The sequence below is a fragment of the Drosophila rhopaloa genome, unplaced genomic scaffold (assembly GCF_018152115.1).
Source record: "Drosophila rhopaloa isolate 14029-0021.01 unplaced genomic scaffold, ASM1815211v1 contig_2, whole genome shotgun sequence".
Lineage (NCBI taxonomy): Eukaryota > Metazoa > Arthropoda > Insecta > Diptera > Drosophilidae > Drosophila > Drosophila rhopaloa.
Window position 1 is genome coordinate 8,270,051 of NW_025335083.1, and position 26,863 is coordinate 8,296,913.

The following is a 26,863-nucleotide window of genomic DNA, read 5'->3' on the forward strand; positions in this document are numbered from 1 at the left end:
GGAACGAGCCGGATCGGGCGACTATATCATATAGCTGCCATATAACTGAACGATCGGAAAAGCCATAACATTGGTGTTTTTAAAGTTAGGAAGTTGGGATTTTCTATGGGTTTTATTTTTGGCCAATCAGTCTGACCTACCAAATTTCATAAGGATCGGCCGACTATATCCTATAGCCGCCATATAACTGATTGATCGGAAATGCCATAATTTTGGTGTTTGCAAAGTTAGGAAGTTGGGATTTTCTATGGGTTTTATTTTTGGCCAATCAATCTGACCTACCAAATTTCATAAGGATCGGCCGACTACATCCTATAGCTACCATAAAACTGAACGATTGGAAATGCCATAACTTTGGTGTTTTTAAAGTTAGGAAGTTGGGACTTTTTATGAGTATTAAGAATACATCATTCTGCAAGGGTATATCAACTTCGGCTTCGCCCGAAGTTAGCTTTCCTTTCTTGTTTTATCCTAAAAATGTGCAAGAAAATGTAATTTAATTTTCCTAAGCAATTAGTATCGATTTTTCAATGTCATCCACAAATTTCTGTCTGTAACCTATGTAAGAACTTTAAATTGTTCAGAAACTCAAATGTGGTAAATCCATTTTCTTATCAGGTAAATGTTGCTTTAACAAAATTAACATTAATTTAAAAATCGTGCCGAAGGCATTTATTCGTATACCAATTTACTCGTGTGGTGAAAATGTTTTTCGAATATTTAGGCTTAATTTGGTATTTAACGAAAGATTATACCCCATTCTGTTGTGGTTTTTATGCCACCACTTGAATTGAAAATTCTGATGTACAGGTGTGGAAAGAAAACTCGATTCGGTCGCTGTCGCCAATTTCTTATGCTTATGCTTTCCGAGTGGAAGAGGGTTGGAATGAGGATGTGGCTTATGGCGGGATTGTTCTTGAGCTTTTTCCGCCTCCCGCTGCTCCATCCACCATTCGCAGCTCTTTTATTATGTGTATTTTTTATTGTATTATTCCTTTGTTGGTTTTGGCTTTGGTTTTTCAACTTCGTTTTACGCTTCAGCGGCATAAATATATAAATTATTAACTCACCACACACCCATACGCATGCAGGCGTGCGTGCGTCTGTGTGAGTGGGTCCTGGCGTCGCCCTCCGTGGCGCCAAGGACCAAAGGCATCTCGTTTGCCTTAGCCCTTTTGCCTTCTCTACGGTTTCTTATTGCTTTCGCCAGCCGTCTTTCGGTTTTACCTTTTTACCCACTTCCCCCCGCTCGGCTTTATTGTTTTGTATTATTTTTAGTTATTTCCCCGCCCGCGTCCCGGGAAAAACCGCCAATCCTCGAAACCCTCATACCGTCTACCGTCTGTGGGTGCGTGTGTCTGCATGATTTATGATCACACATTTATAGTGCTGACAATTGAATGATATTTTTACGTACGTACGCCACCAAATGCTTTTCTGGCTCGGGGCCAAAGCGAATGCGCTTTGATCGATGGCACATCCCGCCTTTTGGGGGTGGGCTCCGTTGATTTGTGTGACATTTTGAAGTGACATTGTTTGCAGTGCGGCATTGTTGACCGAACTCAGCCTTAGGTTATATTTATTTTCGAACGTACAAATATGCCAGATGATATATGGCACTGCCATAGGGATATTTGCAGTATATCTATTTTAATCTATATATATTCCATTTAAATCGAATCCCCTAAAAAAATGAAATACGTTTCCAATTTTGGTTGGGTTTTTATGTTTTGGCCGTCCAAAAGCCGTTAGAATGTTATTTGCATTCTATTAGTGGCATAAAAAAGCAGTTTGCCGGGTATTGCAACTGAATCTCTGATAGCGATACATGAAAATAACGATATTGGCATGTGTGTTGAGTGCACTATTAAATGCAGCTGGCAAAGCAAATAAACTACGAAAGGCTTAGGTACTCTTGGAACAGTTTGAATTATATAAGTTACAATTGAAAAAAATTAAGTATTTTATTTAAAAAATAAAATATTTAAAATTGACTTATTGCTGCTGTTTAAATACATCAGCTGTATTTTCTAATACTCTAATGTTATCATTCTGCAATCGTTGCAGTATTGTCCATGCTTGCTGACTCAGTAAGCGAACTTGACTCTAACCAAAGGATATATAATAAATTATAAATATATAAATTATAAATAATTTCAAAAGTAAAGCAATTTTTATTAGTTACATAAATAACATTTATTAAAAACAACTATTAAATAAAATAGATTTATATTTGGTCAAATCGAATTTTCTTTGCTTACTAAACTCGAGTTCATGGTTGGTTTTTAAATATTTCTATGTATGCAAAATCTCAAACTATGTATTGTAAACTTTTTGTCTGCCTCCTGCTGTTTAAATACATCAGCTGTATTTTCAAATACTCCAATATTATTCTTCTGCAATCGTTGCAGTATTGTGCATGCTTGCTGACTCAGTAAATGAATTTGACTCTATCCCAAGGTAAACAAACAAAAATGTTGCATCTCAAATGATAGCATTTGTTTACTTCGAGCTCTCAGAAAACTTAAATCAAAAATTTTGCCGTTTTTATTTGGGATGCTCGACAAAGAGGGTCTGACCCAGACACTTATCAAAATGCCATTAAAAATTCACTTTGCCGTTGCCAGACTGCCTTCCGAATTCAAACCCCTAAATGAAAACAAAAAATGAAAGACAGAGTCGAACGAGATAGCGAAATTGTGGGAGCGAGATGCTTAGAGACAGGCAAAAATGTTTGTTTGTGCAATTTCAATTTGATATAAAATGTAACCATGGGGAAACATAAATGTCATTTGAGATAAACGTAAAAATTGCCATTTGATGGTGCTCGGTGTAAAGTTACATGCAGCTAAGAATAAAACAAGACACAGAAAGCAAAAGCGGAAAATAGCAAAACATGGTGAAAGGTAAAAAGTTATGGCCAAAATCGTGGCACAAAGCAAGGCACGCTCCTGACGACAGTAAAATTTAATCAATTGTGTCGATTTCCTCCCTTCGAGTCTCTGGTTTTCCCTCGCCCCCTGGGTACTTGAAATAATTGAAAACACACAAAGTTGAAGCTAATTTGAATGCGCCCAACGGAAGGAAATGAAAATGTTTCCAAAAATCAATTTCTGTTTCCCGCAGCTGGAATGAAACTGAATTAAATTGAAAATCGAATTGGCTCTGGCTTGTTATGCTATTGAATACTCATTTCAATCATGAGAAAGCAAGCCCCCAATATCGACAAAGTCTTTGATTAACACATGTCGCCGGATTCGATCTGACTACTCAAACCCTGGCTATTTATCATTACAAAGTCACCGTCACCGTCGCCGTCATCATTATCTTTATCTTAATCGTGATGAGCGAGGTAAAAACTCGCAGGCAGCGAAACTATATGAAAAATGCTTTATTACAACACGCCGTACATTTGCAGTAACAAATGAGTGAGAAAGAGGCTGGCAAACAGACAGTCAGACACGACTGCGAGTTGTGCGTGTGTCTTTACCGCCATTCACACACACCATCGCACTGGCACACACACGTGCAGCCAGTCTGGGGCATCCGCCATTGTGTTGGTCATGCACAAACAGAGGCAGTCGAGGGAGCAGGGAGCAGGGAATATCCTGCGGAGGGAGGCATACAAAGTGAGTTATGAAATGTTGACAAGACATTTTATTGCACACACACACACGCATAAATCATGAACAGCCCGAGGCAGAACTACCGCAATTGCAACCCTTTTAAATGTAACTACGTGGCCCAAGTAAAGATGTGTTATTACGGCAATAAAGTGACCATAAGACGGCCAAAGAGTTGCCAACGTGAGGGATTTATGAGCAGCCTGGAACGGAAAAGGCGTGTATTTCTGTGATCCACATGTCGTATGTGTAATATATGTAGTCCCGAGACAAATGCATAAATTAGCCCAAATATAGCAACCCATTGGACTGAAGCCAATGCCGGAGTGGGCAACCAGTTGACGTGTGATTTGCCGACATGCAATCACCACGTGGCGTATGAGCAATCCAGCTGCAAATGAATGCACATTGCTCATACGTCATGTGGGCTTCAAACTCCAAGCGAATGCTAATCAAAATTCATGCGGTTGCAAGGCAAGAAGCTGACAGTTCTCAGCTAGCAATCTCCTTTTTCTCGCCTTATAATTGGAAGTACTGGCAGATGTAAAAGCTGAGCTAAATCATTATTTAGATTTACTCGGCTGTGAATTTGCAACTCCCCCAGCTCCATGGGTATATTAGTGGTTATTTGACCCCTACCCACTAACTACTTGGTCTTTGAACTTGTCCCAGCATCAACAACATTTTGGTCATTTGACCTTTTTTCCAGCTGGGGTCCCAGAGGGACTTGAGAATAAAATTAAATACGTCCGCGCTGCAATTCGCGGGCTCAACCGCCCCGTTTTCTGTTTTTGGCCCTAGCTTTCCCCCGTTTTATGTCTGTTTTACGGGTGAAGTGGAGGCTCCGGCGCGCACTTACTTAACCCGGGATAAGGACGTTGGCGAAGGCTCGCTTTTAAATTCAAATCCGCGGACCTTGACACATTTTCAGCTTGGATTCGCATTTTGCCTTTACCATTTCCCTTTGCCATTCGGCAGCCTTTCAAAGGATTAGGCCGAGAAAAAAGGGAAGAGTCTTGGGGAAGGGCAGAGACATTGCTCTGACATTTGTTGGTTGATTGTTTTAGTTTCTTGGGCAAACAATTTGGCAAGGCTTTAAAGGCCATCTCTTTTGCAGGCGATTTTTCAAAAAAAGGGCTTAGGCGCCGAACCAAATTAAAATGACCTTCACCCAAAACAGGCGTCAAGTGTCGACGACTAGCAAAAAACGAAAAATACCTTAACACGTGTGCGGCTTAGAAAAGAACGAAACTCAAAATTTTAGTCGAGAATACACAGTTGAAGTCAAAATAGTAGTACGCTAATTATTACAACTTTTATTGTTAGTCTTTTATATTTTTTAAATGTTAATAATAATAGCCAATTTTCATAAAAAAATATATTCGCTTGGTTTTTATCGAGACTGATGCGAATAAACAACTTACAAGTAAAATTACTTTTTCAAATGTTCTTTAGTACTTTACTGCCAAGATTTAATATTTAATATTTTTAAATTCTGTAGTGTCTATTTAATAATGTCATGGATTTTTGAATAGATTATTTTAAAAAACGGTCAAGATTTAAATCTTTTCACGTTCTTAAATACTCTAGGCTGCTCTGCTCCTATGGAAACTAAGGTTTTCTATATTGCTACGGCTCTCTCTTCTTGTTTGTAGTAGAAAAAATTTATGCTTCAAAGAATTTACAATAGAAGCTATAATAAAAATTTAAATATAGCATAGCATTTTTAACTCTCAGAGATATCTTGTTAAATGTGATGAATCCTGTGCAAATGTTATGAAAATAATATTATTGTTGTAGCAGTAGCACCTCTGAAAATCAGACATTTGCATTTTGAGCTAGACATCTTAAGAGCTATTAACTTAACCGCGCCTGTTGTGTAGTGTGTTACTACGTGCATGAGGGTGCGTGTGTGGGCGGGAGCCCTTGGCAGTCGAGGGCCATCAAAGTGTCGACAACGAAGCTGCCGCCCGAGGCACTTAAGACATCTGCGGCATGTTGCACGCTACAACCAGCTCGCCACCTGCCCCTCCCCCGTTCCCTGGCCCCATCTCATTAAAGTAATTGAAGTGCGGGACACGGCGGGCGGGCTAGAAAAGGTGTTAAAAATGACAGCGGTATGTATGTATCTATGCCTGGCTGAGTTTTTCCCACGAACATGTTGCCGTGAATTAAATTCATTGTCAAAGCGAGGGGCCTTCGGAAGAAGAGGAAGAGTTGTGTGCATTATGGCCATCAATTAAGGTTGAAGCCAAATTGTGTTGACACTTGGCTTGATGCTAAGTGAAGGCATCAAAGTCAGCATCAGCACAGTTGAGGCGGCAGGAGCTGAAAAAGAAATCCAACTTCCAGTGCGAAACTCGGTCTCGGTCCGAAAAAATGTGAGAACATAAAATATTTACGAGCCATAACAAAAATGAAATCGAGAAAAATGAAAGCAATAAACGGAACTCCAACCCCTACGCAGAGAATCAGGTGTGGATGGCGGTATTGTGATAGGGGAATAACCATATAAATCTATATGCGTTTATGTGCGCCTCTATATATTTTCATTTGCCATAAACTAACACTGGACGAGGCGAGTAAACAAGGCCATAAAAGTAGAGATCAATTCCAAATGCCCAATCAACTAAGAGTGAAATCCTCCTAAGAGCTGCCTGAGCAAATTGAGATACAATGAAAATACTCAAATATACAATATGATACAGAAGCTATGGGGAAGATAGACCACTTTTTTTAAATTCATTTTTAAAAGGCATCACTGAGGAAAAGCTTGATCAGAATTCAAGAACTAATTTATGGCTTGAATTGTGTTTCATATATAGAAACAAAGACTTTTCACTTCATTTGAAATATTTGTTTAGATCCCAGGCAACAACTATTACAATTATTAGTGAAAAATATATTGGTTATGATTTAAGACTATTTATTTATTTAAATTCGTATCGATTTAAGAAGATTTTGTCTTGATTTCAATGGTTTTTTTAACCTTAAAACTCATTATTTTTTCACTGAATTACTTTTGCCACACTTATCATTTTTTTTCTCGGTGCCGCAGAACCATAAATTTTCTCCCTTTCCCACTTTATTGGTACTTTTGTCTTATGTTTTAGTTACTTTTAGCCCATTTAAAGCACATTTTCTAGTATGTGGCAAACACCAAGGCCCAACCAACCTACTGTGAGGGAAAAAATCAGTTAGCCGGACTCCCCTTGTATGACTTCGACCCAGAACTTTTTCTCGCACATTTGCGGCCACGAAACTTTCTGGCAGAAAGCTCAAAACTTTGTCTAATTATGCGCAAAAATTTTCCTTCGAAGTGACCGTAAAAGGGGCAAAAGCAGACAAGTCATAAAAAAGAGCGCAAAAAGGATTCGACTTGGCCAAAACTTTTCGGCCATCAAAGCCAAGGAGAGTGGTGAAAACGATGCAGGCGAAAATGTTTCTGCAGCACGTTAACAAATGCGTGTCATAGCTAACTTTTTAATTACGTTTAATTAAGACTGACCAACAACAATAGATCCAGCCAGATGTCAGCCGTTGGCTCCACAAAGTTGGGTAAATAGGCAAAGCGGCGAAAGTTATACCACATTTTTTCCATCGCTCCACCCCCCCGCCTCATCTGCTGTCATAATTAAGTCCGAGTGCCGTGGCTCGAGGTTGACCAGCTCAAAATCAGTTAAGTGCAGCTGCCGCCTCTCCACACGGACACTTCGCCAAGAGGACGGACTACAAAGCGTTCTACAACATCATTAAATTGTTTTCCCCCGCCACATGTTCCGAAAAATGAAGAGTTTTTGGTCTTGCAGCAGCTGAGCATGTGCACAAAAAACAAGAAGACTTGCAATGGGGGTCAATCCTATCTTGTGTTTCTTTGCGGAACAAATTAAAAATATATTTTGTGGCATGAAAAATGTGAGTTCTTTGTCGCCCGTTTGCATAACTTTGTCTTGTTATTGGGGGAAAATACAATTAACCAAAATAGTGCATTACCATGAAACTTAATAAAAACTCAAGTCGTATATAAATTAAACAAAACTGCTTGAATTGCTTTGGATTAGACATTCGAAAAAATATTATATTTAATACCAGAATATATAAAATATTTTTTGTGGATTTTTGATTAAAAGTTTTAGTGCTTTTGGTCTGAAAATTCTCTGTTTAAAAACATTTCCACCGTTTTTCTTATTTTGGCGGTACAGACGTTCTGAATTTTATTTAGAACTTTTGTTTTTCTCAGGAATATTTCTATTATTGAAGCAACTTGTTGGCTGGACACCTTCGCTCCGTCGAAATTCGAAGCCAAAGCCCATCCAACACATCATGTGGGGCTTGAGCTGAGTTGGCTGACAGTTGGCAAACAAGACGCATTTAGCCAGATGCCATAAAAGCCAGAAAGCTGTCAAAAGTGCCGACACAGCAACGCCGTCTTCGATATCTACAATTTCGATCGATTGACATACGAAATTCTAAATTAGAGATAACTCCTGGGCGGCAGCTGTTTGTCCCTTTTTGTACATCGAATATTTTGTTAATTGGTTTCAAGTGCTGTGGCTCTTGTCAATTTGCAACGTCTGTTTGTTTTTCAAAAAGGAATATCCGTGACTCTGGCATATCTGTTTCTTGCGTCTTCGGAATACACAAATAGACTGAGCCAAATATGTTTGCTCAGGCTTGAGTGCACCTCCATCGCTTGCTTGGGTTCATCCTGTTGTTCCTTGTTTATTCCTTTTTCGCTGGCTGTTTGCATTTTTGCTCAATGAAGTGCATCACCGTCATCGTCTCCAGCGCCCCGAGGAAAACTCACTTACGATAAAAACAAAAATTGCCACCGGCATTGGCACTCTCGTCGGTTTCCTCCTTAGTCTGTCAATGAGTCAATCTGGCAGTTAACGCCCAATTGCGCAATTAAAGAGCAGATCCTTGGCAGCCCTCTCCACAATTGCGGCAAGGACGCGTTTGCTTTTTATTAGCACAAATTTCTGCTTGTCGAGGGCAGTTAATATTAATCAATAAATTGTGGTTGGCCCTAACCTTTAGTGAGGGCAGGGGGGAAAGGGATTGGGAATGGGAACTGGGGACAGGGTCGGGTGCCTGAGAGCTCGCTCAATGGCAACTGCCATTGAAAGGATATAATAAAAATTCCGTTGCATACGGTGAGGTCCTTGCTGCCTGTGTCGCTATGCCAATCGATAAGCTTTTGCATAGAGGGGGCGGTATCGGGGTCGGGGGCGACTGCTGGTGAGAACTACTACCTTTCAAAAACTTTAAATGAAAAACTTTAAGTGCTGTGAGGCATGTGAGTTCCTCTCCGTCCACCTGCTCGCTGTTTCTGAGTGTCGGTGTGCACAGTGGTTGCCTGCATTTTTCCCAGTCAATGGAACGTGCTGAAGAGCAATAAAATTAAGCGTTGGTGTGAGCATTGGAATCTTTAGTCTAAGGTCGGTGCTTTTTTGTTGTTTTTATTACCTAAAGAAAATTTAACATGATTTACAACACTGCAGTTTCTTTTAAATTGAGGAAATATTTGAATGACAAGTAAGGGCTTTGAATTGGCCATTGATTGATAAATGTCATTCCTGGAAATCAATAATTTACCTACTATTAAGCATTGCAATCTTTAAGTTTATGTAAAGGAAAACCTTAATTAAACTAACAGCACTTAAATTACACTCTTTAATAAATAAAATTCTCATTTTTCTTAAAGAGTGCTTATTGTTTTCTCAATCATCAGTTTCTAAGCGAGATTAATTCGTTGTGCAATAACCAACAAGAATGTAGGTTTTATTCCAAGGCTATACCTAATTAATATTATTTATTTAATGACGATGATGAGCTGTAGTTTTGAGTTTAGAAATTTCCACTCACCAAGTAACCACTATGAGTATTTCCATGAAAAGGTAATAGCTCCAGGCACACATTTACACCGACTAACCCACACTCACACACCCACACACACACTCATACACACACGTATTCGCCGTGGCTGTTTATCAATGCAAATATTTTGCATACGCCACGTTGCACGTGAATCGCAAGTGAACATCCGTCGACCGTCGACATCGTTGTCGTCTTTTGTGCAGAGTTTCCTTTCCCTGCAGCAGTGCCTCCTTTGCCACCCCCAGTGTCCTTAGTTTTCCCTCCTTTTTCATCCAAGCCCTGCCTCTTCGGTTGGATGTAGGCAAAGTAAATACACATGCGGTGGCCGCTGAAAGGCCTAAAATTGTGTGTACCAGGCACATGCATAATGGAAAACCTGGCCGACGAGGAAGGCAGTAAGGGCTAAGTAAGTTTCACACGCCTTTCCCCTCGAAAACTTTGTTTGCACTGGGCATTTTAAATGGCAAGAGCGACCAGGAGACGGCTAAAGTAGATGCTTAAGCAAAATGAGCAATTAAGGATTATTGCTTGGTTTGCCCATTTAAATTATGAGTTGAGGGAAGGCAAAATAACCTGAAAAGGTATAATGTTGCCCCTCAAAAGAGGTGTCGGTTAATCACATAGTTTATCGAGGGCTTACGGACTGAATGGGATCCATCTACTCCCCAGTTGAAATCTCCACCTTCGGGCAGGTCCTGCTTCTGCTTTTAAGTGCAACTGCTGGTGGCTGCAACAAAGTTGCATAAACTTTGTTAACATATGGCCGTAGTTGACGCTTTACTTTTTCACTGCCTCTCGACTGTCATTTCCCGTTTCCGCTCCATTTGTTTGTTTATTTGTTTGCCATGCGGACAACTTTTTGCACTTGGCTGCAACCAAGTGCAATCTGGCCCGGAGCCGGCAGCTTGCCACATGTCAAGGAGGGCCATGGCAAAAGGCCAAAGCCAGGCGGCAACCGAAACAGCGTGACAGTAATTATGAAGGCGGTAATCAAATTCCACGGGCGGGGCTGGGAAATCGGGGCCTCATCTCCAGCTGCAGTTCCACTTTAACATGCGCCGCCATAAGAAAAAACAAAAGGAAGTGGCAACAAAACCGCAACAGCAACTTGAGGCAAGTGGGCGGTGGGCTTAGTGGGTTGAAGAGCGGAAACAATGTTGAGCCGAAGAAAAAAAGAAATTAAAACTTGAGCACAGTTAAATAAATAAAGGAGTGAGAAATGAAGAATTGTTTGCAAAGGGCAAAGGCTCAACTTTTTCCGCCTTTCCACTATAACTCTTATAGACTGAAAAGCCAAGAGGTTAAAAGTAATCCTACTCAAAATCAGATCAATATTTAACTAATTTAAAATAAATGATGTTTTATTGCGAGTTATTTCTCCATTGAAGAAAATAGTTGCCCTTCAAATAACCGCAGATATGTGTCACTTTTACTCACCTTTGTTATTCGTAAGAATTTTGATTAATTAGAGAACAATTTAGAGAGTACACTCTGCATATCGGTTTTGTGTGCGAGTACACCATAAATGTTTATATTTCAATTCTTAATTTATTGAACATATTTCTTGAAAGTTATTTTCGAATTAATATCTGATAGATTAGATGTTACCTATTTCATATTGTAAGCAACATTTTTATCAGTGCCCTTTTGCTATAAAATGATTTTTCTATGCGATGATTCATGGAAATCGACCACTTTTCCCGCTAAAACCGCAGTTGAAAGAAAAACCTAACTATCCTGCCAGTCAGTCAGGAGGCAGCTCAAGCAGAATTACTTCCGCCTCGCTTAATTGCATTAAACAAACATCGTCGGGCTGCAGAATGAGAATGGATTGGTTGAGCCGAGAAAGACGGGCAGACAAGTTGAAAAGTTCCTCTTTTATTTCTTTTTGGAGTGCTGCCCTTTTCCCTTGGGGCAGTCAGCGGGGTTAAACCACAAACACGTTCACACATGAGCTGCAATTGCGGTCCATTCCCAAATCCTTACCCAGTTACCCCCATTTCGGGGCAGTAATTGCATTATTTTCATTAACAAAAGTTCAACTTGGGCAGCGCTTTTCGCACTCGTCACTCTGGGCGATGGCGGGGGTGGTGAAATCGCCAACTTTGCATTTCCGGGACAATAGTTATTCCTGTTCTGGTTCAGCTCCTGCTGCTATTATTTTATTTTTTACCAGTTAACCCACTTGAAGCTTCCAGCTTCCCATTGTGATCGGATGTGAGGACGTGGGCATAATAAACTTTAATTAAAATCCATAAAAGCGTACAAGTAATGAAAACTGAAAGAGCTAGGGAGTGAGGTTAAAGTTGAGGTTGAGAATTAAAGTGATTCGAGCGACCGAGAATCAATTTAATTAAGAAGTGCCAGTTAATATGCTGATACTCCCGTGGGGTCCGGTATACTCCGTACTCCGTACTCTGCACTCTGTACTCGGAATCGCATTTCAGTGTTGGTAATTGGCATTGCCATGGTAATGAGGTGCGAACAGCAAGAAACAACAAATTAAACGGCACCAGCAGGATGATAATAATAGTGCCAGTAAAAATACCAGAGGGAAGGGAAAATAACTGAAACAATTGGGATTGCACTTTCCAGCCTTAAGGCGAGATTAAATGCTGCTTATATTCGAATAATTCCTAAATAATATAATTATAATCATTTCGCCTGCCTCTCATTACTGCACCAACTTGTTCTATTTTTCAAAAAGCGATTATCGCTTCTATTAAGGCTCTTATTTGACACCACAATGTCAAGTTCAATTCGTTTATGTTTTGGTTGGCAACAATTAGGGCGGCAAGCCCAAATAATCTATTCAAAAACAAATTCATAGTTCACTCTTTACATCGGCTAGTATTTTGGCGTCTCATATATTGATAGAAAAGTACCCGGCTGACCTTTAATACTTTAAATAACGAACACGTATTGTGACTATATGAGAATTTCAGTATTTATTTGAAAAAAGAGGAAATGTTATTTATTTAAAGCTTTATTAAAAAAAATTATTTAAAAATTATTTTGATAGGAAACAAATATTGATAAGAAACAAGAAAGGAAAGCTAACTTCGGGCGGAGCCGAAGTTGATATACCCTTGCAGAATACTCTGTAAATTATATTTTCCAAAATTATTCATATGATGCATTCTTAATACTCATAAAAAATCCCAACCTCGTAACTTTAAAACAAGAGAGAACGCTATAGTCGGGTGCCCCGACTATCAGATACCCGTTACTCAGGTAAAGGGAGTGCGAGAGAGATGGAGATAGAAACTTTGATCACGCATAACTTTTTAACGAATGGTCCGATTTGAAAAATTTCTTCTACATTTCGATAGGTATTGATAAACACAATAAAACTGCATTTTTACTTTTCCGAAATATTTAAATTTTTAAAATCGTATATAAGCGATTGTGGGCGTTTAAGGGGGCGTGGCACCTTTTTGAAACAAACTTGCGCTGCGTAGGAACTCCTAGAATCTGCATGCAAAATGCCAATCTTCTAGCTTTTATAGTTTCCGAGATCTCAGCGTTCATACGGACAGACAGACAGACGGACAGACAGACGGACAGACGGACAGACGGACAGACGGACATGGCTATATCGACTCGGCTAGTGACCCTGATCAAGAATATATATACTTTATAGGGTCGGAAACGCTTCCTTTTAGCTGTTACATACTTTTGCACGAATACAATATACCCTTTTACTCTACGAGTAACGGGTATAAACACCAAAGTTATGGCATTTCCGATCAATCAGTTATATGGCAGCTATAGGATATAGTCGGTCGATCCTTATGAAGTTTGGTAGGTCGGATTGATTGGCCAAAAATAAAACCCATAGAAAATCCCAACTTCCTAACTTTAAAAACACCAAAGTTATATCATTTTCAATCGTTCAGTTATATGGAAGCTATAGGATATAGTCGGCCGATCTTTATAAAATTTGGTACGTCAAATTGAATGGCCAAATACAAAACACATAGAAAATCCCAACTTCCTAACTTTACAAACACCAAAGTTGTGGCATTTCCGATCGTTCAGTTATATGGCAGCTATACTATATAGTCGGCCGATCCTTATAAAATTTGGTACGTCAAATTGATTGGCCAAATGTAAAACCCATAGAAAATCCCAACTTCCTAACTTTAAAAACACCAAAGTTATGGCATTTCCGATCGTTCAGTTATATGGCAGCTATAGGATATAGTCGGCCGATCCCGGCCGTTCCGACTTATATACTGCGTGCAAAGGAAAGAAGGGTGTGTGCAAAGTTTCAATTCGATAGCTTTAAAACTGAGAGACTAGTTTGCGTAGAAACAGACAGACGGACAGACGGACAGACAGACGGACAGACGGACAGACGGACAGACGGACATGGCTATATCAACTCAGGAGGTGATCCTGATCAAGAATATATATACTTTATAGGGTCGGAGATGTCTCCTTCACTGCGTTGCACACTTTTGACCAAAATTATAATACCCTCTGCAAGGGTATAAAAATATCTACCAAATTTCGCACTTTTTCGGCCGATTCAAAGGCGCTGAGTCTGGGCAGTTGAAAATTTCCCCAAAAGCTGGTAGATTGCTCAATGCCTCACTGAGGCGCAACTTGTCAGAGTCCATTTCCTCGAAATCCTTATACTCCTGATTGCCCGCGAACATCTGGGCGAAGCTCAGCAGAAACAACTTCTTCAGCGGCAGCTCGGTAAATGCGGGCTGATCCTGGTTGAACTTAGAATTGTCTCCAAAGAAAGTATCGTACACCAGTCCTAGGCTCACCACATCGGCCGAACGTTTAAGGAGATCCTTCGAACGGGTAGTAAAGTTCAGGCATGCGAGACCATCTATATAGCCTTGCTTCTCCTTGAAAGACAAAAGATTATCTCCGAGGTTTCCAAGGCTGTCATAGCGCAGGCCGAAGGGCCAGAAGCTCTCCATCATTGAGCGAGCCAGGGAAAATCCCAGCTGGCTCATTTTGAACACGTCACTAGTTTCAGGCGAAAAGAATGGCTCCTGCAGCATATCATATGGCAAGAGAATGGTGTTGTGCAATTCGAAGAAGACTGGCTTGGGATCGTTTTCTGGCATGTAACCGGTGAGCAGATAGAAATCGGTTCCCTTGGGAACAGCCCAATCCAATTGGTCTAGGTATTGACTTGTTCTGTGCCTGAGGACGTTAAGCCGAGCCTCAGCGAAATCACCAAAGGGATGCAGTTCCAAATCTTCGTAGAATTTGGTGGCGAAACGACGATGGTTGGCGTTATCGGGCAGTTTCCCCACTTTGAGCCTCATGGCGAGCAGTTTCTGCTGCAGATAAGAGACTTCGCCATCGGTCAAGTGCAAGCGGTTCTTTTCCAACCTGGCCATAAAAGTTTGAGACACAGCTTCAAAGATCCGCTGAACTTCTTTGGTGTACTTCTGCAGCTTTCCCTCTCCCAGGTAATAGTTCTCGTACAGCAGATCGCTGGCCAACTCCATTTGAGATGAGACGACAGCGGCGCATTTGGCGGTATCGCTCTCTGAATCACTGTCATCCAAGTAAAATACAAAGCGAAGAAACTGAATCATCAGGTAACTGGCCACCACCTCAGAGTCGTACTTGCTTACGACCCCGTTGATACCCTCCAGGTATTCCATATTGTCCACCAGCACTTCGGTACTGGGCTCAAAGGAGCGGCCAAAGACCATCTCCAGGTACTTGTCCAGCTGTAGATTCGTCCGATTCTGAACGTCTTCAAGGATGTATGTAACTGCCAAACGCTCTCCTATTTTGCTCAGGTTATGAGCATCAGAGTCCAGTTGTATTATGCTCCTTGCCAGAGGAGCAGCCCTTCTTGAGTTCACTCCGGTTCTGATCAAGAGATCCTGGATTTCGGTTACATTATCTAACTTGAGTAGCTGCGGCATGTTAAAACGTAAAGAGAATTTATGACTTTCCCAAAAGTTTTGCTGTATGTCCAAGATGATCAGAGGGTTCTCCTCTCCAAAGCGTCGCAAGATGGCCAAGGTCTCCAGCCACCGGAACTCTTGCTTTGGCCACTGACTTCCTTGGGGAACGAGTGGCGGCCAGGGTAAATTATATCCCGGAGGAAGCAATTCCAAGTAGTGCCTTGCCGAGCGAGTGCTCTTGGGGGCCGTGAGACAGGTGTTGTAGTAGCGCCACACTTTCTCCTCCACGGAGAATTCGTCGATGAAGACTCGGTCCTTCAGCAGGTTGAACACAGACTGCAGCTTACCATTGTATTTTTTCCTGATGGAATCTTGGGTGGAATTACAATCTTCCTTCTGGTGTACCTCTAGAAACTTGCCAGTGGCATAGTTCTGGAAATCCTCGCAGGGATCGGCACTTTCGTCGATGTGCTGTTTTATGTAGCTTAGGATCCGGTCATCGGAGGTGGAATTTACGGATCTAATTGTTCTGAATCCAGCCGCAAAGCCAAGCAAAAGTAGCAGACAGCAGGTCCACACTATTCTCTCCATTGTCGTCGAAAAACTGATGCTTCCGCGCCAGAAACACACAATTATATAGCCAACTGATAGCTTAGGGTTCAACCATGACGCCCAAGCTTGTTTTAGGTGATAACAATTTCGTAGGCACACAGTCACACGTAGTCACACTTTTAGTAGAACTAAAAAACAACAATCTCCTAAGTCTAGCAATCAAATCAACCAATCAAAATATAAGTTAATGGCATGTACGAAAAACAACAAGAATTTGTTGATTTCAATTAATATTATTAATATTAAGTTAATAAATTCAGGTAATTTATTTTATATAGTTTGGTTAAGCTATAGGTTAAGCTTTCAATAAGTTTAAGAATTTAGGCTAAAAGTTTATCAAATGAACTTGCGTAATAAATATAAGTGTGTACTTGTAGCAAAGGAATTTCTTCTTATTTCTTAGATCGTGAGATTAATATAAGAACCAAATTCCAAATAGTTGGGTCCATGCAGTTACGCTGAAATTATTTAATTTAAATTACGACTTATCAAGCAAAGAAAAAACAACAATAAGTAACTTCCTCTTATCTTATGTTAATAAATTCAGTTTTTTTATTTTAAATATAAGTGTGTAATTGTAGCAAAAGAATATAAATAATTTAAATCGAATAAAATACCGATGGAAGAAATGGGTAAATTAGAATAGTGAAAGAAAATATTAATGAGACGGTAAATGCAAAGAACAAAGAAAATAACTAATCAACCTAATCGATTTAAGGGAGAGCCAGTTAGTAACCAAGACACGAGGGGTAAAGAAATATAAAAGTAAGGTAAAGTGCCTACCTCAGACCAAGCTGCTTCCTTTCCAACCCAAATCAAGGCGTCCGAGAACCTTTTACGATACAATTAGCACTTTAAAGCTTTAGCTTTTCCCATTCATCCATCCCTTGCGGCAACTCGTTCGCCTGACATTTTGACAGATTTGATGGCGCTTGAAGTTTGTGTCATTTGCCACCTTTGAGTAATCTGCAACTAAATTAGAAGCGCGGCCATCACAAAAGTTTTATCTGACAAATACATTTCAATTGTTGGCATGCTCCAGCCAGCTCTTCTCGGATGACAAATGAAACTGAAAAGTTTAATGAACCACAGTAACACAGTGGCAAAAGGCGGAATGCCGTCGAGCATAATTGGAATGAGTTGGGAGCTGGGAGGTTGGGCAATTAAATTTTGCTTAGCTGCCACGCCCCCATTCCGATCCGCCGCCGGGTACAACTCAATGCCCTCGCCACTGCCACTACCACTGCCACTCGGAGTCAGCGCAGAAGTTGTCAAAATTAACAAAACGCGGGGCCTCTCATTAATCTCTGTCTCCCAGATGGGAGCAGACTCAGCACGCTGGCTGGCCAGATGGAATGAATGGATGGCCAGTCCAGTGCACAATACTCATCTCTTCGTCATAAAAATGAAAAATATACTCGAAATGACAGCAAAAAGTTGTTGCGTGGCTTGGCCAACACCTCCTCCCCCGATTTCCTCCATTTTCCAGATGGCATCTGGTGCGTGTCGGTACTGTGCGGGGAAATGGGCGATAGGAAAATAGGAAAATTCGAGGGGCATTGGCGCTGTGTGTGCTCTGGAGAGTTAATCATTTTCTTGCAGTCATTTGTTTGATGGCCTTCCGTTGTTTTATTTGGTCTGCTTTGGTGTCATAAATGTGCCAGTGCATGTGCCAGGAAAATGCGCATACGCAGCGTTGGCCGTTATGAAGTAAGGGTTGCCATGCAAGGAGGTCCAAAACAGAAGCCGTTTCTAAGCACAGCCAGTGCAGTAAAGTGCGCTTAAGTCCACAAACAAATTTATGTATTATAAACATTATTATTGAAAAATTTTTAACATTTCATAAAATATGAAATACATTTAACGAAAAACATTTAATTTCTCTACAATCGATAGCCAGTTCAAAGAATGTTTTAAATGGTTGTTTAAATTCAAATCTGGGTCATATCTGAATGTTTTTAAATAAATAACATAAGTCATGATAAGAAATATTATTCAGTTTAGCAACTGTATTGTATACCTTATATAGTTCTATATAATAATTTTTAATATGGTTCAAGTTATTGAAAATTCAAAAATTCAGACATAATAATAGTTTTTATCTACCAGTGATTCAGTAGCTCGAAAGATTGCTTACTACTCAATATAGTCGCTGTCCTTTTTCTCGATATTAAAAATCGTTAAATACCAAATGGTTAATATTAATTAAATCCTTGTACTTTAAGTAAACTGTTTGTTAATATTTTCTCTGTGAATTGTCTTTAGAATCACATTAAATAGCACTAAAAACTTTGCAATAGCAATTAAAATAGGAATGGCTTTCCAAGTTGTTTCGACTTCGGGCAATTCTTCCTCGCACTAATAAACTAATACCATTAAGATTCTTCATAAATACCTATGTTAAATTGAATTAGTCGGGTTTTCTGAATTAGTCGGGTTTTCTGAGCTTTCAGCAATGCCTTATATGTGAATAAGTGGCATTGCCATTAATTAAATAGAATTAGGCGTTATTTTGACTCGTTCTCTGGCTGTCAGAGAACTTTTGCGAAGACATTCAAGGCGACGTCATTGTCCTCATTTTAGAGCCGGGCAATTTGCTCGAACCGAGAAGGATTCAACAAATGGCCAGGAATAGAGCACTAGAGCACTGTTTGCTCAATTATTTAGATCGTGTCCTGGCCCATGCAGCTGGCCATACATAAATAATGGCAAAGCCAGCCGTCGTGTCCCAAAACAGAAAACAATTGAGAGAATTCCCCACGTGCAGGCTGGCCATGTGTCGGCAATTGAAACTCAATTTAGTCAACTGGCAAAACAACAGCAGTGGTGGAGCGAGGAGAATCTGAAAGAAAAATGAGGCAGCAAAATGCATTTTTACAATTTTCACGCCAATTGCCATAAAAGCTGTAAGTGAAATACTTAAATGCAGCCACCTCTGAGCTCCGGGGACTAGGACTCTGTGATTCACTCTACTTCTATGGAGGTAGAAGGCACAGACCCCCCGAATTCGGTTTCCTGTTTCCTTAGCAGCTTTTGCCACTTCCTGCCTGGCAGTCGGCTCACGTTTTCGGGCAATGTGTCGCGACAATCAACAAGCCGCGCAAATGTTCCTGTTGCCATTTGGGTACCCGGCACGGAATGGTGGCTGGGAATGGCTCTGAGATTGGTGGGACACAGCCTGAAATCGGCTTGGTACATTTTAAATGGTTCGTAGAAGATCGAGAAGGCACGTTGAAATAGCCACGAAATTCACTCAAAAAGATCTAAGGCTGTAAAAAACCTAGTTGGTCACGAGTACCACTTAATAAAATTAAATTCTGAGCTTTAGCTTGAAAAATTGAAAAAACAAACACCATATATAATTTAAAAATGTTTCAATGTTTAATGTGCAGATAATTTAATATGCTGCACACTAAATCTACAATTTTGCACTCTACTAAAATGTTTAAAAGCTTGATTGTGTTTTGGGGAGAACTTAATTAAGCGAGTTAGCTTATAAATCTCTCAAATAAATGCAACTTTTTAAAATAAATAAATGTGACTTTAAATAACAGCGATATGGCATTTCTGTGGCGTGCATGAAACACTGGCTTATAATATGTACATTTAAGGCCTTCATAACCCATCCGTCAACATCAATCCGGTAAGTCCAGCTTCCAACTTGGCTTCCTTCGCTGCTGGGCAACCATTAGACCATCATTTCAGCCGTTAAATTCTGCCAGGCGATGAAGCACCGAGTGCCGCGTGGACTGGCAATTAAATGCTGTCGGGCATGATGCGGCGAAACTTTAAAACAAATAGCCAAACAACAAGGACAACAAGAAGAACAATTAATGTGAATTTATTTTTCGGACTCATTTGGCGGTAATTGCCGAGCGTCAACGAGAGCAAACAGAAAGAAATCGCGTACTTTGCGAGAGGGTTGCCAAAAGAGTTGAATCGACCCTCGAACGAGTGGGGAGCTCGTAATTTCCATAGAATTTCTGCCCACTTATTTACGATGAATTTTTGGACAGCCTACGCAGTAAAGGGCTTAACACAGTCCTCCTTTTTTCACCCCTTCGGCAATTCCGGCAATCATTTAAGCTGTTTTACGATCTACAATTGTGTGGCTCCTGCTCGGCAACGACTGTAAATAACTTTGCTCATTTGAACATTTATTGGTGACGCAAACGGCCTGTAGCTCGGTTTCGAGCTGACTCCCTCTTATTGCCGATTTTTACTTGTGTTAATTTCCTGTAACGTGGAAATTACCCTGGCCTGGTGCTTTTCCGAGGATTGGTCTTCCAGAACACATAAAAAGACGTCCACATAAAACGTGATGAGGGGCACTTAAGGCAGCCCCGACTCGATTCTCGTCATCTTCTGACATCCATCAAATATGTACAACACATGCATAAATGGATGACACACACACACACACACACACACACAATACACACGGGGGCGTAGGTGACACGCCCTTTGTTTTCATAAATATTAAAGTGAGCAAACCTTTGCAAAGGCCTGTGTGCAAATCTGTGCAATTTCATTTAGCCCGAAACGACGACAGGCGGGGCTGTAAATTTATGAGGGAAAATGCAAACTTTGTCGAAACATTTTCTTAGCCTAGTTTGCGTTGGCTGCGCAATATAATTTATAGAAAATATATGCAATTTCAGCGCAGTTGCAACGCTACAAGGTGCCACAGTTGCATTTGCAGTTGCCAATGGGGAAATCGTAATTCAAATGAAGTTTTCCACGGGCGGAAGTGGCAAATATATGCGGAATATTAATACCATTCTAGAGCCAGTCGAGTGGTAAGATGTTGTTTTCCTGTCGGAAAAGTAAGGTTCTACGAGTAAGAAATAAAAAAAATAAAAAAGAAATTGAAGCTGGTGTCGATGGGACGCCAAAAGCCAGCCTGATATTTCGACATTTCCAGTGACGAATTGTGGCCAAACCACTGTGCCGTCGAGCAATTCATCTCAGATTTGTGGCATGCACCGCAGAGAGTGCAATTGAAAGCGCTGCGGTGGCGTCATTAATCAAGCTGCAACTACGAAAGCGATTTCCCACACACAGAAAACTGCAAACTGCACTCTTGTATCCCGAATCTGCTCGTAATTTGGATGAGCAGACAAATGACTGGGGAGATTGCAGTGCGAATGATGTGCCCCAATGAAATATGATTTGGAGGCGTTAAGCTGTCAGCCACAAAAGGTAGATTTAGTACCTGTTTCCCCATCTCCTTTGTGGTTGCAGGCCATGGAAAATTTATAAGCCTTGTGGGGAAGTCGGGGGTAAATGAAAATGAAAATGCCAAATTTTGTTTCAAGAACATGACGCACAGGAATTTAGCCAGAGCTGAGTTTCTATTGCCTCCCTTACTCGGATTCCGCTTTCTAAATGAGAACAATACTGGGATTTTCTACCCCTTTTAAGCTTGGTAGCTCTACTCACTCAAGTGACCTCCAAAAATATGCCACACAATTGTTACACACCAGCCCGAACGAACAGCTTGTTTTGTGGGGGAGAAACGATTCCATTCATGAAAATTTTTACACAAAATTACATTTGCAGGGCCTATGGCTAACTAACAGGCAGCCGAAAAGCCAGGCCAGCCAAGAGGCAGGCATTTTCCGTAAATTACTCGGACAAATTCGCCCTTTCAGTAGCGTAGTTTCGGGGGAGGGGGGAGAAACTTGCTCAAAGACCTACAATATCAATGAATCTTTGATGCTAACTTTTCGACCCCCAAAAGCCACTACCCGACTCCCCATCGCGTGTGTGTTTAATTTGCGTTGTCTTCTCATTAATAATGGCAGGCTCTTTTGGAGAGTAACTAACACCGCATCAGATTCCCCTTCTGAGGTTCTAGCTACGACTACGACCACGCCCACACAGAAACACAAAAGGTCCTGGGCTGAAAGGCAAATAATCTGTGGGAGGGAACGCAATTTTGCACACATGGCCACATCCGCTTTGGAATACACGAGGAATACAAATTTAATCTGTCGGTTTTCTGGGACTTCCTCATTTGTACCAGATTATAATCTCTAGTACTGTTTCAAAAAAGTGAACCAGGGATTGTAGGACGAGTAACAGTTGCAGGTGGAACCCTTTGTTCTATCGATAGGCGGGCACCTTCTCCTTTCACTCGGATTTAAAGGCCTTGCGTGAGTCTAACCTTAATGAGTTGCCAAGAGGAGAGCATGCCAAGAGCATGGAGGGCACTGATGATGATCTGAAACTGAACATGAATGGGGCACAAATTGTGCTCAATTGGATGTGATTGGTTTGCCTAGAATTGTTCTGCCTAACTCGGTTCTTTGAATGCCCATTCACAAGATTTCTGCTTAAACTGCTTAATCTTCTTAGGAGGAATTCAATTATGTGCAAAAAATTTTAACCATCCAAATGGAAAAATCTTAAATTTAACTAGAATAAAATTGTTTATTCCTTCAACCGTTAATTAATCAAAGCGAATTTAAGTATACTTTTTTAATGGCATTTAAAATTAAATTAAAATAATAAATGAAATGCCTTTGCTTGATTATACACTTTGTGACCTTAATTTCAAGGCTTTTAGTAAAAACTTTATAATAAAGAAATGAAAAAGGCTTGCAAAGATAATTTTCTCGAATTAATCGGTAATAGGACAAGCCAATTAATAAATAATTTACCCCTATTTGTAGATATAAGCTCATTTATGTATTCCTCAGAATAGCTAGATAAAGTTGCACATTAAAGGGCCACTCAACCATGGGAACACATCTAAATGGAATCAATTTCAAGCATTACTGGCATTCCTCGACCGACACAGACAAACATATATTCTCATTTTCAGACTCCTTCCAGCATCTTTTTAGTGAATTTATAGACCCTCTCGTTGACTTCTAACATATGCATAATTTTTCAAGAGCAGCGTCGTCGTCGCATTGGTGCCGGGCCATAAAGTGGAATCTCCGAGTGCTTTTAATTTGTCCTACCAAATGTTCAGACTAGACAGCCCCTCGACCGCCCACGCCCCCACACACACACACACACATACGCGTACTTATATATATATCTCGTTACTTAGCGCACATTTAATTTTGTTACGCACACACACACACAAACGGCAGGGTGAAAGCGGAGAAAGCGAGAGTGAGAGGGAGAGAGAGAAAGAAAACTTTGGCGCACCAGAAACTATGTAGCAATTTATAACTTTTCCTAGCTGGGCTGCTTTTCCAAGTGGGAGGGCTTCCCTTTTGGCAAACGATAATGAGACTTCGTGCCAAATTATTTAAGAGTTGAACGTGGAAAGCAGTGGAGGCAAACACAAAAGTAAATCAAAAATTTCCGGAAAACCGGAATGCGATTAATAGAAGCGAAGCACTTAGCCAGATTAGGCTTACAATGGTGTAACAATTGTTAATTACAACTGGCTCTCATTGCCACTTAAATTTAATAGTGGATAATGTAAATTTACCCATTAAATCCCCTCAAAAAGCGTCCCGAAAAAGGTAAATGGCAGGGACTTTCGTCGCTCGATTTTAAATTATTTTACACATTAAATTTTGCGGTTGCCACGCAGCGGAATTAATGGCCAAGTCGCCGGCTTCATCATCATCGTCGTCGGCGGCTTTGGTGCTGAAATTGAATTTGCCAGTGACTGAGCCGCAAATGCTAAAACCGCGATCAAAATCTAGCCACGCATACAGTCGCACGCATTCATAAAGGACCTCTCCGCGAATTCCCGTACGTCCATCCCGGCTTTTTCCCATTCTATCCGAGCGATTTGGAAAATCTGCGTACACGTCGAGAGCCGGAATATTCATTTGAAATGCGCAAAGTGTTTTGTGGACTGTGGCGGGAGCAGTCGTACGTGGAGTCGCATAGTACAATTCTCGGGGACTTGGCAGGGGTTTAAGCCTTATGAATTAGCGGTTAGATTGTGCGTCATAAATCGTGCGATTAATTTTAAAGTGCCCGTGCGGCTGCTGTTTAATCTTGGGAAGCCCCTATGTCCGCATACATGTGCGCTCTAACCCAGGAAGCGGTGATGATTTAATCCGCTGACCAGGGTTGACACTTGCTAAAACAAGGTCGAAAGATTAATCTGAAATTTACAAATTTCGTTTTAATTAAAATAAGGGTGAATCCCTTTTAAAGTTGTCTAACAATGTATGTGAAGTTCGAAAGTTCGATGGATGCAATCCGAAAGGCGACATTTTTTTTCACAGCTAACTTTTAGAGGCTTTTATTAATGATTTAAGAACCCAAGTAATTTCTGTGGCACCCCATATATATTCGAATCAAAACAAGATAGAACGCTATAGGCGAATGCCACGACTCTCAGATACCCTTGATTCTGTTAATCAATTTATAATAGCTATAGTTCCCAACAGATGAAACCACTCTCAATATAATTGGCGCGACAAACAATTATATTTAAATATATTTAGGTATATTCTGTATATTTATCTGGTAATGCCGACGTGACAGACCATGTTAAACTAATATTTTAAGAACTTCTAAAATAATTATATGAATTTAAATACTTAACAGTGTCGGAAGCACTTAATTCTACTTTTTATATACTGTTCAACGAACACAATATCCTTTTTTTATACCCTTGCAGAGGGTGTTTGTAAAGTTAGGAAGTTGGGACTTTCTATGGGTTTTATTTTTGGATAATCAATCCGACCTACCAAATTTCATAGGGATCGGCCCACTATATCTTATAGCTGCCATATAACCGAACGATTGGAAATGCCATAACTTTGATGTTTTTTAAGTTAGGAAGTTGGGATTTTTTATTGGTTATATTTTTGGCCAACCAATATAATTTACAGAACATTCTGCAAGGGTATATCAACTTCGGCTCCGCCCGAAGTTAGCTTTCTTGCTTTTCTTGTTTTAACATAATGTGAGTTATAGTGACCACAGGAAAAAAGGACAAAAAGTTCAAATTATCAATTTGAATTCGGCGATCTCTTAGTGCTGGCAGCTTTACAGCACGAGCATCAGCACCAGCGCTGCTTTAGCGCAGGCAGCTTTTGTCCTGCACCAGCAGCTGTGTTTATGTTTATGTTTTTGAATGCAATAAATTGACTAGAAATATTAAACATACATACTTATATTGGCTAAACACATACATTCTTAAATAGTATTATGTATATTAAAGTCTAAATGTTTGCACAACACGAGTAACGGTATAGCGAATAGCTTTCTTTGAAAGGAGTTATCTTTGTAAATACAGTGGCTCACAGCTTATTTGACCCACACCTAATTTTCAACATTAAACAGGTATAACTCCTGAACCATAAGAGATACGCATAAAAATAAAACGCAGAAAGGTTAACTGTTGTTTTAACTTCAAAAATATGTTTTCATTTATTTATTCTAGCAAGGAACTTCTTAATTAAACAATAAAAACTAAAAATACTGCCTTTTTCAATGTCACAGCTTATTTGACCCAGTTCATCAAATTAATTATAAAAAATTGCATAAAAATATTTTTTTAACTTTTAGTATTTGGTATGTCCGCCCTTTTGGTCCACAACCGACTTCAGTCGATTGGGAATAGATTCGACCAATTTTTTTGAGGTTCCTGGGGTGATTTTAGCCCATTCTTCGAGCAAAGCCGTTTTCAAGTCATTTTTATTGGAAATATTGCGCTCCCGAATTTTGGAGTCCAGCAAAGCCCACAAATTCTCAATAACATTAAAATCGGGTGACTGAGCTGGAGATTTCATTATATTGGGACAATTATATCCCAGCCAATATTGAATAATACCCTACTTATGCTTTGGGTCATTGTCTTGGTAGAACCGAAAACCCTGTTTTATTCCCAATTTCTCAGCACTTTGGAGTAAATTATCCTAAAGGATATTAAGATAAACATTTTTATTCATTATGCTTTCAATAAATTTTAGGTTTCCGACTCCTGCTGCGGACTTACAGGCCCAAACCATAACGTGTCCGCCGTCATGCTTAACGGTGGGTTTTAGATGTTTGTCCTGCAGCTCTGTATTGGCTTTACGCCATACATTTAGACCCAAAAATATTACGTCATTTTCGCTGATGAGTCAAAATTTAATATATTTGGTCCGAGGACGTTCTTAGCTATGGCGTAAAGCCAATACAGAGCTGCAGGACAAACATCTAAAACCCACCGTTAAGCATGACGGCGGACACGTTATGGTTTGGGCCTGTAAGTCCGCAGCAGGAGTCGGAAACCTAAAATTTATTGAAAGCATAATGAATAAAAATGTTTATCTTAATATCCTTAAGGATAATTTACTTTAAAGTGCTGAGAAATTGGGAATAAAACAGGGTTTTCGGTTCTACCAAGACAATGACCCAAAGCAAAAGACGGGTATAGTTCAATATTGGCTGGGTTATAATTGTCCCCATATAAAGAAATCGCCAGCTCAGTCACCCGATTTTAATGTTATTGAGAATTTGTGGTCTTTGCTGGACTGAATATTTCCAATAAAAATGACTTGAAAAACGGCTTTGCTCGAAGAATGGGCTAAAATCACCCCAGAAACCTCAAAGAAATTGGTCGAAAATATTCCCAATCGACTGAAGTCGGTTGTGGACCAAAAGGGCGGACATACCAAATACTAAAAGTTAAAAAAATATTTTTTGCAATTTTTTATAATTAATTTGATGAACTGGGTCAAATAAGCTGTGACATTGAAAAAGGCATTATTTTTAGATTCTATTGTTTAATTAATAAGTTCCTTGCTAGAATAAATAAATGAAAACATATTTTTGAAGTTAAAACAACAGTTAACCTTTCTGCGTTTTATTTTTATGCGTATCTCTTATGGTTCAGGAGTTATACCTGTTTAATGTTGAAAATTAGGTGTGGGTCAAATAAGC

General features: G+C 40.1%; 2 protein-coding genes across 7 annotated transcripts in view; one reads left to right on the forward strand and one right to left on the reverse strand.

Moving 5' to 3' along the window:
- LOC108042861 (neuronal acetylcholine receptor subunit alpha-7) overlaps window positions 1-26,863 on the forward strand; it is a 120,873-nt gene that overhangs the window by 50,258 nt on the left and 43,752 nt on the right. The window lies entirely within an intron of this gene.
- On the reverse strand, window positions 12,426-16,002 carry LOC123037811 (membrane metallo-endopeptidase-like 1). The gene is made up of 2 exons (XM_044460328.1): window positions 14,001-16,002; window positions 12,426-12,544 (listed from the first exon to the last, which is right to left on the reverse strand). Exon 1 carries the CDS (start codon window positions 15,983-15,985, stop codon window positions 14,009-14,011), a length of 1,977 nt encoding a protein of 658 aa, XP_044316263.1. The 5' UTR covers window positions 15,986-16,002; the 3' UTR covers window positions 12,426-12,544; window positions 14,001-14,008.

Excerpts from the sequence above, each read along its gene's own strand:
- LOC123037811 (XM_044460328.1), bottom strand. The coding sequence starts at position 15,985 with ATGGAGAGAATAGTGTGGACCTGCTGTCTGCTACTTTTGCTTGGCTTT.